The sequence below is a fragment of the Orbicella faveolata genome, unplaced genomic scaffold, assembly GCF_042242905.1.
Source record: "Orbicella faveolata isolate gen_17 unplaced genomic scaffold, um_ofav_v1 contig_3, whole genome shotgun sequence".
Classification (NCBI taxonomy): Eukaryota; Metazoa; Cnidaria; class Anthozoa; order Scleractinia; family Merulinidae; genus Orbicella; species Orbicella faveolata.
Genome location: NW_028301558.1, coordinates 21249034 through 21262476, shown reverse-complemented (window position 1 = coordinate 21262476; position 13443 = coordinate 21249034). Strand labels below are relative to the sequence as shown.

The window sequence follows — 13443 nt, the reverse complement described above, 5'->3', positions numbered from 1 at the left end:
AATGCCGTATTCTAACAAACTGTGGACAAAAAATAGAAATCTGACTGTAAAATTCCTCTTGGCTTCAACATTCCTGATGGCTTTGAAAATTCCTGATGGCTTCAACTGAAGCCAAGAGGAATGCAACCAGCTTTAACTGAAGCCATTCAGTAATTCGCAACAGGAAGCTATTGTCTGAAGGCCTTAAACAACCGGAAGCGCGTCATGAAAGCAATCAACAACTTCGCGTGTAATATCACGCACGTGTCTCTGCCACTCAGGCGTGAAATATTCATTCACAAGAAACGCAATCAAGTGAACACTGACAATCATGTTTCTATAATATGCAAATGAAGCCGTGGATTTTTAAATGTTAATTCGACCGGAGGTTATATCGTCGCCGCCTTTTTTTTTTCGCTAACGCTCCCTGCCAAAAAGGAACCACTCGTGCCAATCATAACCATCCCAGGAGCATACTTTTAAAAAATTCTTGTAATCATGGTTGGCTTCTATGAGAGGAATAATTAACTCCATCGGCGGGCTTAGCGATGCTTTATGAAGAGTTTCCTCCCTTTCGAAACAGGGGAAAAAACAACCCTCGAAAGAGCAGTTCAGATATTCAAAGCAAATTATCATTGGCACAATCTGCTGCATGTATTGGCAGAAAGGGAGTTTTGAAATATGCTCGTGGACCTTGTCCCAACCCATTTCCTTTTTTTCCTTAATTTTTATCGCGATGTACTCCTTGAGAATCATCTCACGAAGCTCTGGAGGGAGGCTTTGAATGGCCACGGAAAGTTGGCAGCATTCTTTCCGGCCCCGCATCAGCCACCCGCACTTGTTTGGCGCTCGAGACATGGCGGCTCGGACGTATAACAGCGGGCTCGCTTGTTTCCAATTACCGTGGGGGCAGCCCCACACCCCTAGTTGTTAGTAGTATATAGGGAGTCACACAAATACTTTTTCAAAGAGGGAGCTAATTTCGCTTTTCGCAACCACCAGGTTCAACCGGCCCGAGCTTGTGAGGGCCGGACTTGACGGTGGTGGTTGCGAAACGGTGAAATAAGGCTCCCTCTGCGAAAAAGTATTTGTGTGACTCCCTATATACTACTCCCTCTCCTTCCCCGTTGTTGTAAGTAGTATATAGGGATTATGAATACTGTTTCAAAGAGGGACTCAGCATTTCCCCGTTTTGCAACCCCCCAGGTTCAACCGAAGCGAGCATGCGAGCTTCGGACTTAAAGCTGGGGGTTGCAAAACGGGGAAATACTCCTCCCTCCGCGAAACGGTATTCATTAAACTCCCTATATACTACTATATAATTAAAATTTAGTTGATTTTTATCTCGTTCCGAAAACTGCCCTTTTCGCGCTCGTCGAGGGGCACACATGAACACTCACAAAAATACGCCACAGGAAACGCAAAATACCTCTCGGATATTGTTCACTAGCTTGGAAGTTGGAGGGAAAATTTAAAAGTGAGTTTGGATATGGTGTTGTAGCTGACAGTAGGAAAGCCGGAACTTGACCGATGCGGGAATTCGAAATAGCCCTTTTTACGGTAACGTTTCCCATCTGCATTACAGTGTAATCCGACATGTGGGTGAGACCTCACATACATGTTCGATTATATTGTAAGACAATTGAGAAACGTTAACCTTGAAAACAGCTATTAAATTATCACCTATATAATCACCTATGGCCGCCTACTTGCTTCTAAATCCAACCCCAGAACTGCTCAAAATAAAGTAAGAAAATTCCGCGAAACATAGCCGAATATGTTTATTTTTGTTTTTGCTAAGCCTCGAGTGCCCCGGGGATGATACAGTATTTCTTAGCCTACGTCAGTTTATTTTATTTTCATCATGTGCTATGCATAGTCAATGATTTTGCCTGTTAAAAGGCGAAAACGAAAACGACCGCCTCGCTTTAAGATAATTTATTTTTACAACAGTACAGTTATAATTCAAGTGGAAGCTTAGCTTCATCCAAATCAGTGTCTTTTATTTTCACGACCTTACTGCTTGAACGTGCTACGTTTATCACTTCAAGCCCATATGCATTCGTCATGGAACAATCGTCAAATAAAGGAGTGACTTGACACCTTTTTTAGTTGTCTTTAAGTTAACGCTAAGGTGTCACACGGTTGAGGATTAGGCCTGATTTTTTCCTTATTTAAATATTTTGATATGGACTCGTTACACGCGTGGGTGCTAATGCCATTACATGACGCACAACGTTTGCACGTGCGGAGCTGCTGTGAAAACAAAGAGTGCAAAGGGTGATAAAAAGTTCAATTTAGTGCTAACTGTCTGATTTGCCCAGCCAACTAAAACGGAAAAAACGTTATCCAGTACAAAGACATCAGTCGCAGTTGGATAAACATCACTTCGTTGAAGTCTGGTACTTGTTTGGTAAGGTGCACTGCTGTCTGGGCGATCTCGGAGCGGTATTTGCAATTGAGCACATAAATCGGGGATTGAAATTGCTGCAACTAACCAAACGAAGATATCATTCTGTTTGAAGGTAAGTCTTTTACATAAGCGAGTAGTAATATATATGAGCAAATAGTATGTAGGCTGGGATGAAATGATATAAAAAGAGCTCGCTAATTCTTTCAAGGCATGTATTATTTTTATACCTGTTAAGTCGATAAAAGGCAGAATTTAATCCCAACAAAAGCGGCTATAGAGCTAGGTTCAGCATTTTAAATTCAACCTTGTCAGTGAGATCAAATTGGTGTAAACGTTTTATCATTAAGGCAAACATAAAAAGACTTCTCTCCTTGTTTTATTCAGTTCTATTTGATCGACCATGGTTGCGTTTTGTTCAAACATTTTGCGCCGCAAATTTTAATGTTTGATTGTTATGCTCTATGTTTTACATTATCGTCGCACGGCAAAGTGGTTGTTGAAAAAGTTTGATCGTTTAGCTCAGTTACGATTTCAAATAAAATTTGCTGTTATTCCCTGGGGAGCAGGGTGGCCAGTTCGGAGAGTGCTCGCCTCCCACCCGTTGTACCGGATTCTATTCCGTCCCGATGTCATACGTGGGTTGAGTTTTTGGTTGGTTCTCGTCTTGCTCCGAGGGTTTTTCTCCGGGTTCTCCAATTTTCCTCCCTCCATAAAAACCAACATTCCAAATTCCAATTCGACCAGGGTCCGTTTCTCGAAAGGCCCGGAAACATTTAGGGCCCGCACAGCCATTTTTACTTAAGGTGGCCGAACACAGCTTTCAAGTGCCTATGCCTAATTCACCATTACTTTTAAACTATTTATGCTTTGGCGCCCAGTTTTTGCAAGAGTCAAATTTAACCACAGAAGGGTTTATTCTCGCATTTTGGGTAAGGTGTGTGCCGTTGCCATGGCGACGGGGCTGGTTAAAAGGCTTAAAAAATGGTTCAGTCGTTAGATTTTTTTTCATCATTTGCCCACTACGAATTGACACTAAATCCCTTCTGTCAACACTGTTGTAATGAAATTTTGACATAACGATTTTCGTAATTCGCAGTAAATTGTTTTCACTGCATGTTCTGTATTATTAAAAATTCCCAATGTCAAAATTCAGTTTCTTTATGATAGATCATTTACGTGTTTTCCGAACTATTTTTTTGCCAAATATCTTGAAATTCTATCGACTGGATTGTTAGAAATCGGCAAATTTCTGCTAAAGCAATCGGCCTCAATTTTTCGAGCATCTGCGCATACGCTGCATTTAACTGGGTTCTTTCGGTAACAATGAAGAAGCTGAGAAATGCTGGGTTCTTTGCATCCTTAGCTTTTCTAACATATCTTTGTAATAAAAAACTAAAGCCATCAATTCACTGCGTTCAATAATAGAGAAAAATAGCACAGATAGTGCGGGTGTTGAGTAAATAAAATGATCGCTCTATTGACGGCGTGTTTGTTTTTGCAATCCTTGTGCGCGCGCTGAATTGCATCAGCGAAAGCGCGCGCGAAAACTGTGTTCGGCCACCTTAATCTGTATCTAAAAACGTACCCAAAGGTGTAAGCCCCTGAAACTTCTTCTATGAAGGGAACCTCTGTTCTAATTTAGTATATGTGAATAAAACAGCTCTGTAATCATATAGGGTTTGAGATTTTGTAACGGCTTCTCGGGTGCGAAAACGTTTCGGGATCTTCAAGGGAAGGCGCCGGGATGGAGGACCCTCATGAAAACCAGTCAAGGCTGACGGGGCGTCTTCTCTAAATATTGTAATTGACTCTATTTGTTTAGGTGTGTTATTGGTTTTAGATAATCTTTTATTACTTGAAGCTATATGTTGAACAACACGTTTCTGCCGAAAAGAAACGTTTCTTTGTCGGGTTAATTTGTTCATGGAATAACACAACGTAGCCATTTCTAGATGCATCGCATGTATCGGCAAGAACAACCTGTTCAGGCGTCAGTTTAGTTTAGTCTTTCAGTCTGCGTTATAGTTGTTCAAATTTCATTTTCCTTAACTTTCGTTTATTCCAACTTTAGCAATTCCGAGTCTGTGTAAAATCAATTGACCAGATAACGGGGAGGATGGTAAAATGCGGATGATAAGATGCGGTTGAAAGAAATTTTTTCTTCAAAACTATATGTCGGGCAATTCTCACAGAATTGAGGCCTGAGGAAGTGCGATAATTTTTTTCTTCATTAATTACAAAACATTTCTACAGCACCTCTGGATCCAAAGAGAAAAACAAAATCATTAAGGAAAAGGTCTTTCATCAAAGAAAAAAAGGGTCTAAGTTTTACTTATTTCAAGTGCCTCGAGGACAGAAGAAAAACGAATTATCAGGAAAAAAAAACAGTAGAATCGCAACTGGTCGACGCGGTTTGTTGGTGCGTAACGTGTGGTATGCGCTATATTGGACCCGGTAAAAGCCGAAGGAGACCATCAAAATTAAATAGACTCTGATTTATGCCGGGGTGGCGTTTTCTGTTTGATAATTCTTTCAAAACGATAGTTAATGAATGGTGCCAGTCAGTCAAGCTTAGACCTCGGCAAACTCCGTGTAGAAACGACCATGTCTCCTTTCATTTCATTCGAGGTTTTTTTTTTTTTTTCAGAACAAAACGCGAGATGACCTACTTCTGAGATTTACTTCTCTTTCGAATCGGGCAAAGTGATATTATTTTCAGCTGTGTGCTTAGGAGTTCATTCTTTTAAGTCCATGATATTTTCGGCGTAAAATCGGCAGAAAAATAAGAATGTTCAGTCTGGGCAGGAATAAAAAAACAATATTCTCATAAAATAGGGTGTATATATCGTGATCGACCCAATTCTTGTCAATTGCTGGCAGATCATTCTGTGGACAAAACTGCGCACGGGATACCACGCAATTAAGACAATCGAATCGGTTCTCTCACGTAGGGGCCAAACGACCCCCCTAATGTTTCATGAAGGCTATATTTGCTTGGTTTATATATTTCTGAACCAAGTTTGGCAGATGAGCTTTCTTTGTTCTCCAGTTTATTTTAATTTGGAAGTTGTGACAAGATGTCAGATTATGACGTCATAATTGATGACGTCACCAAAACGTGCTATAATTTTTTGTAAAATCTGATGTAAAGATTACGTCATTAGAAAGGCCTTGACTTGAGGAGTAAAATGCCGGAAACCGTTTTTTGCTATGATGATTATTTTTCGAGATATGGTAAATTAAATATTTTTTTGTTGTCCCCCCCGGAATTTGCTTAACCATACTGTTCTTCTTAAGTCAGTCTCTCTGGTTTATTTTTTTCAGTTTTATTCTAGGAAGGCTAATAATCTAGACAAATAGAAAGCTTGATGTTGTCAAAAATCGTATGGTTTTAGAAATTTGATTTTCGGCTTTGTTAGGATGGTATTAACAGTAAAAAAACGGGTGACGTCACAGGTTATGACGTAACAAAACTAATTCTAACGTAGCAACACCAGCAGGATAATTTTTTATTCCGATTTTCTTCTTTATTTTCGCTTTAGTCATCTAACACATCACATGTGCAACATAGCTGCATTTGCTGGAAAAAAATTACGGCTCCAATTTGGGGATTTTTCTCAAGGGGGGGACCCCATATTTTGTAGAATTATTTTTTATATTTAAAAATGCCATATTTCATTTAATTTTTGTGATATGGACAAAATTTTTTCAGGTTTTAACTCCCCTTGATGTGCTCTTTCGAACACATTGTAAAAGATATGCATATTAAAAACTTCAAAAGTGGCAAAAAACATGACGTCATCACTGTGACGTCACAACTTTGACATTTACTGACATTTACCACGTAAATATAATTGGCAATAGGTCTCCTGCTCATCTGCCAAGTTTGGTGTAGACAGAGTCAATACTTTTTAAGTAATGCGAAATAATGTGAAATATCCAAGAACTGACGAAACATTTGGGGGGTGGTTTGGCCCCTACGTGCTGAGACAAGATCCAGAGACGCGTTACATCCTTTGGAGACGCAAGTGCAATCAGAATACCAACAAATCGGTTGAATCAATCTTCCTAGCAAATCTTTTTTTTTTTTCTTCAGATAGATATATTCAACATGATGCGGGTGCTGTCAGTTTTCCCATTCATCCTTGCTCTCCAATGTTTTTCCTCAACAATCGGTGAACAAGGCTACACCACGGTTGTTAACAAATGGAACAAGGGCTTCAAAGGAGAGATCAAACTGAAAATGAACAAAGACGTTAGTGAGACGGGGTGGACTATGAGGCTGTCGTTTCCAGTTCGCACTCCAAACTTGAAAATCTGGGGAGCGAAAATCACTGGACAGGAAAACGACCGGGTCTACACCATGGTAAATATGCCCTGGAACAAAAAACTGTCAACAGGAGACGAGTTACAAATGTTTTTTTTAGCAGAAAAGACTACGGATGCAGATGCCCCCATAGGGGCCGTGAATTTTGAGCGCGGAGCGACTCCCACGGGACAACCACCAACGCCTGGCCCCAGTTCTCCTAGACCCACGACAGGGCGTCCCAATTCCTCTCCAGGCCCTAGTTGCACTCCAAACACCAATTGCCCCATTTCTACTCGACCCCCGAAGACCACTAGCACTAAAAGCCCGCGCCCGACTTCAAAACCAACAATAGGCGTACCGCTAAAGCTCAGTGGGTACAACTATGGTGAAGTGCTGAAGTTGTCCATTCTGTTTTATGAAGCTCAGCGATCTGGAAAGCTTCCGAAAAACAACCGCGTCCCGTGGAGAAAGGATTCGGCACTAAAAGACGGCAAACAGATTGGTGTAGATTTAACTGGAGGATGGTATGACGCGGGCGATTACGTCAAGTTTGGCTTTCCAATGGCTTCCTCTGTCACCGTGCTAGCCTGGGGTCTATTGAAATACAAGAAGGCCTACATAGCCGCTGGTCAGTACGGTCACATGCTAAATAGTATCGAGTGGGCCACGGACTACTTCATAAAGGCGCATACTAAAAGATATGAATTTTATGGCCAGGTTAGTGTATTAACCTAATGCCCAAAAATTTTTATATTTCAACCACTTCACGCCAACCAATTCGGTTTTGTAACTCGCTTTGGCATTCAAGTTCGCATTTTTGGTTAATTGTTTCCTCTTTGTTATCTTTATAAGTTTGTCATTTTCGATCCTGTCCATCACGCGCTCAAGACTTTGTTTATGTACTTGTACTTGTGAATTAACGAAAGAGAGCTGAATATGTATTTAACATAAAGTAGCAAGAGTGATATTTTATTTTCCATTTCTATGAACAGTTTTTGATCTATCAAAGTTTTGACCAGCGTCTAAACTATATGTGCAGGTTGGTGATGGAGATATCGATCACGCCTACTGGGGCAGACCAGAGGACATGCCTGATAATATGAAGCGTCCCGCCTGGAAAATCACGCCACAGAAACCGGGATCAGATCTGGCCGCTGAAACTGCGGCAGCCCTGGCTGCATCTTCAATTGCCTTTAAAGCTAACAAAGCAAAGTAAGTAAAGAGCACAAAAGATAACCGGAGTTGCGTCTTCATATTAATTTTAGAGGAATCTTTGTCTTCAAAATTCGCTCTGATGGGATCTACAAAAATTTCAATTCTGAATATTGAATCTGCATGACACGAATGATTATCCCAATTAATTTGACTCCGATTTATTACTGTGTGGCACTAAATTATGGAGCGAGCCATATTTTTAGCACGTGCTCTCAATGAAAAGAATTCATATACGCTATTGACACTGTATAACTCCTGGTAGAAGTAAAAACAAAGAACATTACAGTGCAGTTATTCTTATAGATATTTAAATAAATTATCGGTTCAATATGTTGTCTAGGAAAAACCGAGTCTGTTTACACGAGCTCACCATTGGATATTTGTTTTTGACGTTGCAGATCGAACAAACTTCTGGAGCACGCAAAGCAACTCTATGATTTTGCAGAAAAGCACCGCGGAAAATACAGCGATTCCATAACCGACGCGAAAAACTTCTACCCTTCAAGCAATGACGAAGACGAGTTGGTTTGGGGAGCAGCTTGGTTGTATTGGGCAACGAAGAGTCTGAAATATCGTATAAAAGCCGAGCAGTACTACGAGAAGTTTAAAATGAATAAACAGGTTTGAATGTTTGGCAAGAACGAGAAAGTGTTTTCTCTGGTCAACGAAAAGCAACGGCAGTAGTTGGAAATTCTTGGAATTTCTTAAATTTACAAGCGTTCAGAAGAAGGGAATTAATTGACTGAGATTTCTTTTCTCATTTTAGGATTACTCAAGTCTTATTTATGACAGGCAAATTACGGATTCGGTCCAGGTTGATCTAAACTTTCAAACCATTTTAAGGGAAAATCTCTTTTCATACAAAGCCAAGTAAGGCATCCTAGATCATAAAAATCAGTTTAAACAGTCAGGACATTTGTGTCGTTTTGTATCAAGGTTAAAAGTTTATCAAAAAGAAGAATGAAAAAAATAATTGACCTTCAGTTGCTGGTACCTAACGTATATTGCTAGTATTGTTCGTTGTTATTGTTGTTGTTGTTCTTTGCTTGTTTGTTTTTCGTTAACTATATCTACGTTGCCTTTACAATCGCATGCAATCCATTTAGTATGTTCTCTTACAAATAATTACTTTCTAATCTTAGTCTTCTCTTATGTAGTTTCGATGAGATGAGTGGTGATAAATGAAAATGAATCAAATCTTTAATTTGGATAGCTGCTAAAAATCTTTTTTTTTTTTTTTTTTTTTTTTTTTTTTACCTTGCACAGCCCTGGGCTTTTTCGTGGGACGACAAAACGGCAGGCGTACAGCTCCTACTTGCTGGATTAACTAAAAAGAAATCCTACGCGGAAAACATCAAGTCATCACTGGACAAATGGCTCCCTGGAGGTAGTGTTTCTTACACTCCAAAAGGCCTTGCCTGGCGTGATAAATGGGGATCAAACCGCTACGCAGCCAATATGGCATTCCTGGCTCTCGTTGCCGCTGACTACGGTATAAAGCCGTGGGCTTACCGCAACTTTGCTAAGAAACAGATTGATTACATGCTGGGCGACAGTGGGAGGAGCTTTGTAGTTGGATTTGGTCACAACCCACCTCAAAGGCCCCATCACAGATCCAGTTCCTGCCCTTCACCGCCCAAGAAGTGTGACTGGAGCAACTTTCACGATACTAAACCTAATGCACATGAGTTAAAAGGCGCGTTAGTCGGCGGTCCTGATCAAAATGACCGCTACAAGGACGATAGGACAGATTCCAAAATGAACGAGGTCGCGACAGATTACAACGCTGGATTCCAGTCTGCCGTAGCCGGGCTCAAACAGCTTGCAAACTCTTAGACTTGTGCCGGACTAATAAGTGTTTTCATGAAAACGGTGACGGGGAGTTTACTTTTGCATTGGTTGTAGAATTAGCAGGGATGAGTGAATAAAGACTTGAGAGAATTACGAATGTGACTCATCTTGTTCTCATCCCCTGACGCCTTCAATGTCCGACAGCACTGATGAAAAATTTCCTTAGCTCTCTGTCTAGGGTCTCTGGAATGTCCGAATAGCGAATAGCGATCAACGAATAGTAGAAAATTGCTACGCTTAGCCTGAATAGCGATGCTATTGGCCTAAATTTAGCTAGATATTTCAATGCCAGTGGTAAAACAGATTGTCTCAGAAAGACGTCGAGCTATGGGAAAAGATTCGACACATCTTTAACTGTCGGCACGCAAGCGTATATTCATCGAGTAAGTTTTGACCCAAAATAGCCCAGGTAAGATTAACTTGATTATTTCGATGTCCTGTTTCATCATTTTAACTGGCTGCCTGGGGTCGAATTAAGGGAACCCACGTGTTATGACAGCAGTAATAACAGCCTATTCACCCCAGAACCCTTAAACAGCTTTACTCGTTTATCGTCAATTTCCTTAAGGCTCTTTACCCGAAGCGTATATTAAAGACAAATCTTCTAAAAATCTTATACATCTTATACAAAGACCTTTTCCAAACTGAGATTGCAGTCATAAAGTGAGTTTCGTGTGTTTGAAATTCAAGAAAAAGGGGGTCACCGACTTCTTTTTGAGGTAAAACGTATGGAAAGAAATACCCTGCTTTGACAAATTAGCGCAGCAAAGTCAGCATGGTCTCCAGGCTAGGGTTTTTAGACGAGTCAACGGGGGCAAACAATCCTGTCTTGTTTCGGTATAAGGGAGTCTGTTGTATTGTATAATTACTTATTCCAAATTCTGATAACCCTGAAAACAGCAATTGAATCCGTCCTACAGCTAAACGTACAGCCTAACTGGACTGAGTTCAATGTACCCAGCATTTCTCTCTCCCTACCCCTCTTCCCCTCTCTCCCTCTGCCCACCCCATTCTCCCTCCTCCTTCCTCCGAGAAATAAAACTACGTTACCCAGGGTTATTTTGATGGGCAAAAATTTCAAACTGAAAGTGATCTATCGAGATAAATGTTGGGGTGAGCCAACATCTAAAATCGCTTGATCCATGCAAAGTTATTGCAGGGACAACTAACACTATTATTGACGCAGGCGCTTGATGCAATTTATGACCACATATGGCGAGTGAATTGCGTGCGCAGTAAAGGTGCGCACAAACATATAGCGCAATTGCGCAATCTTGCTCAATCTGCCCTTACACAATCTCTGCGAAAAAAAAAACGACGGAGCTTACATTGGACTGAACATACTCTAGGTTGTCATTCAAAAACCATTACGGAAGTTAAATTCCTGAAGTAAAATGGTTACAACATGCTTTCCCAAGATATTTTAAAGTTAGAATCGTCTAAAATAAACTGGAGTATGACCTTTCGAATTCCTCTTGAAATGATGCGTTGGTAGTCCGACCCCCTCAGCCTCCCCAGTCGGTAAGGATTTCGCTTGTCACTTGCTAAGACACGATTATAACCACTTTGAAAAAAAATCTCACGCGCACTTCTTTTGCCATTCTTTTGTGTTTCTATAGATCTTCTATTGGCATGCTTGTCAGCAAACCTACATCTCTTCTGATCTGCTACAAAGGTTGCTATTAACATTCTTATAACGATCATAAAGACATTCCACGACCATCAACACCAAAAGGTAGAGTTGTACAGCCTTTGTACTTTACCTTAGGTCCTGATGAAAAGAATTTGCACCTCCTTTATGCATTTATTTCTTCTTTTACAAACATTTCTGTGGCAAGCCCAAAGTAGCAACACAACCAAACAAACACATAAAAGACAGCAAGAAAGTCTACAAAGAAAGTGTAATGCAAATGAATAGCCATTGTAGTGTTCATTAAACACTTTGTCTAACAGTGTTATAGCGTTATTGAGTGTTTGGTGACATTTCCATGACAACCCCAGACCAGCTAAGCAGCTTTTGAAACGTTTGATGGATTTACTGTCAATTAACATCGATTGAAGTGGATAAAATAGGGCTTGTTTCATAAAGCTATGCATTCCTGGATTTTTTTCCAGAACAGCAACATCTACCAAACGATATATGAACATTTGTGCGGATAAACATCTGAACAGTGTAGGTAAGTGACGAGTGAGTTAAAAGATCACTTAGATTTTAAAACTATCACGGTTCATTTCTAGACACGATGCGTGAAATAAGCAATTTTCCGTTTCTTATTCTACTTTACCTAAAATGAGGATACGTTTGGCGGTAGAATATTCTTAAAAGAACCAAAAGCATCAACAAAATGCTTAGCTTGTGGCAAAATAAATCTTATGTAAGTGAATCAAATTATGGTTACAGATAGTTTCATAATTAATAGAGGGTTATTCGATAAAGAACAGACCTTATTGTAGTGCGCTGACACTTTGGTGTAACCTAGCGAAGCCATTTTGCCTTCAACACAGTCTTCCCATTTCTCTCAGTAGGAGAAATGTTGTTTGACATCAACTTCCTGGAGCCAGTTATGAAAGATGAAAGTCCATTAACACGATTTCTGAGGTTATTCATGAGAATCACAAACCCTTCAACACCAGTGAATTAGTAAAAACGTTTCGACCGGTAATGCGCGCAAGGTGATCAGAATACATCTGTTTTCTACGACAGTAAAACGAAAGCTAGAAAAACGCATCCCTCAAAAATTAATTACAAAGATATCATTTGGAACTACAATAGTTTGTGGATCTGTCACGCAAAATTATTAACATTTGACTTTTATTCAGACAATTTTTTTTTCATGGTTGCTACCGCATTGTGGTTGCGAAAATCTCATCTTGAACTTATTTCGCTCGAGAAGACTTTCAACTTCCTTTTCTGGTATATAAACCTCTGAATGCAATTTGATATTCCGTTTCATTCAAAAGAGGAAAAAAGGATGAAACTAATCGCTTATGCATGTTTTTAGACAGGCTTGTTCATTTCTAAAAAAAATGAGTGAGTAAAAACATGAAATCTTAAACAACAGGACGTTAGTTCCGCGGCATATAATAAATGTCTTAATCCCAGTCAGTCCCTGGAATCACAACAATTCGACTAGATCATAAGGCTGAGTATGAAAGCACATGGACACGGAACGAAATGGCCTGTTTTCGATTCGAAGACGATAAAGTTTATTTTCCGACTAGCGGTTCAGTAAGAAGTTTTTTCGTGAGGGAATTCTCACTTTCTCATTCATTCGGGGAAAACCAAACACTACAATTTTCTCTAGATTATATCAAGACGCCGAGATTCATTTATTTATTACTCATTCGACTTGTGACCTCCGTTCACAAAGTAGGAGAAGTGTTCCTTGTTGGGCTGATTTTTAAGGTCTCGTTAAAATTCTCAAGTTGCTAAGCAAGCTTTCATTCGCTGTTCAGCTTGAGAACAATGGAGGCTGAATATATTGCACCTTGGAGGGGCAATCGCCAATAGTTTGCTCCCATGTATCCTGGGATTTGTTAAAATTTATATTTTATCACACCTGAAAATTGTGCAATTTATGTTTTACCTCAGACTTGAATCATGAGACGCATGCGCACAATTGTGTTTGTATTTGCCGTCTTCTCATTATTGGTCATTGGACTGAGTTCAGCAAAT

The 13443-nt window shown here is 40.0% G+C and overlaps 1 protein-coding gene across 1 annotated transcript; it reads left to right on the top strand.

The window, feature by feature from the left end:
- Positions 1–2154: 2154 nt before the first annotated feature.
- On the top strand, positions 2155–9864 carry LOC149106844 (uncharacterized). Its single transcript, XM_089298415.1, has 5 exons — positions 2155–2504; positions 6489–7418; positions 7741–7913; positions 8315–8537; positions 9183–9864. Exons 2-5 carry the CDS (start codon positions 6504–6506, stop codon positions 9750–9752), a joined length of 1881 nt encoding a protein of 626 aa, XP_089154541.1. The 5' UTR covers positions 2155–2504; positions 6489–6503; the 3' UTR covers positions 9753–9864.
- Positions 9865–13443: the final 3579 nt, after the last annotated feature.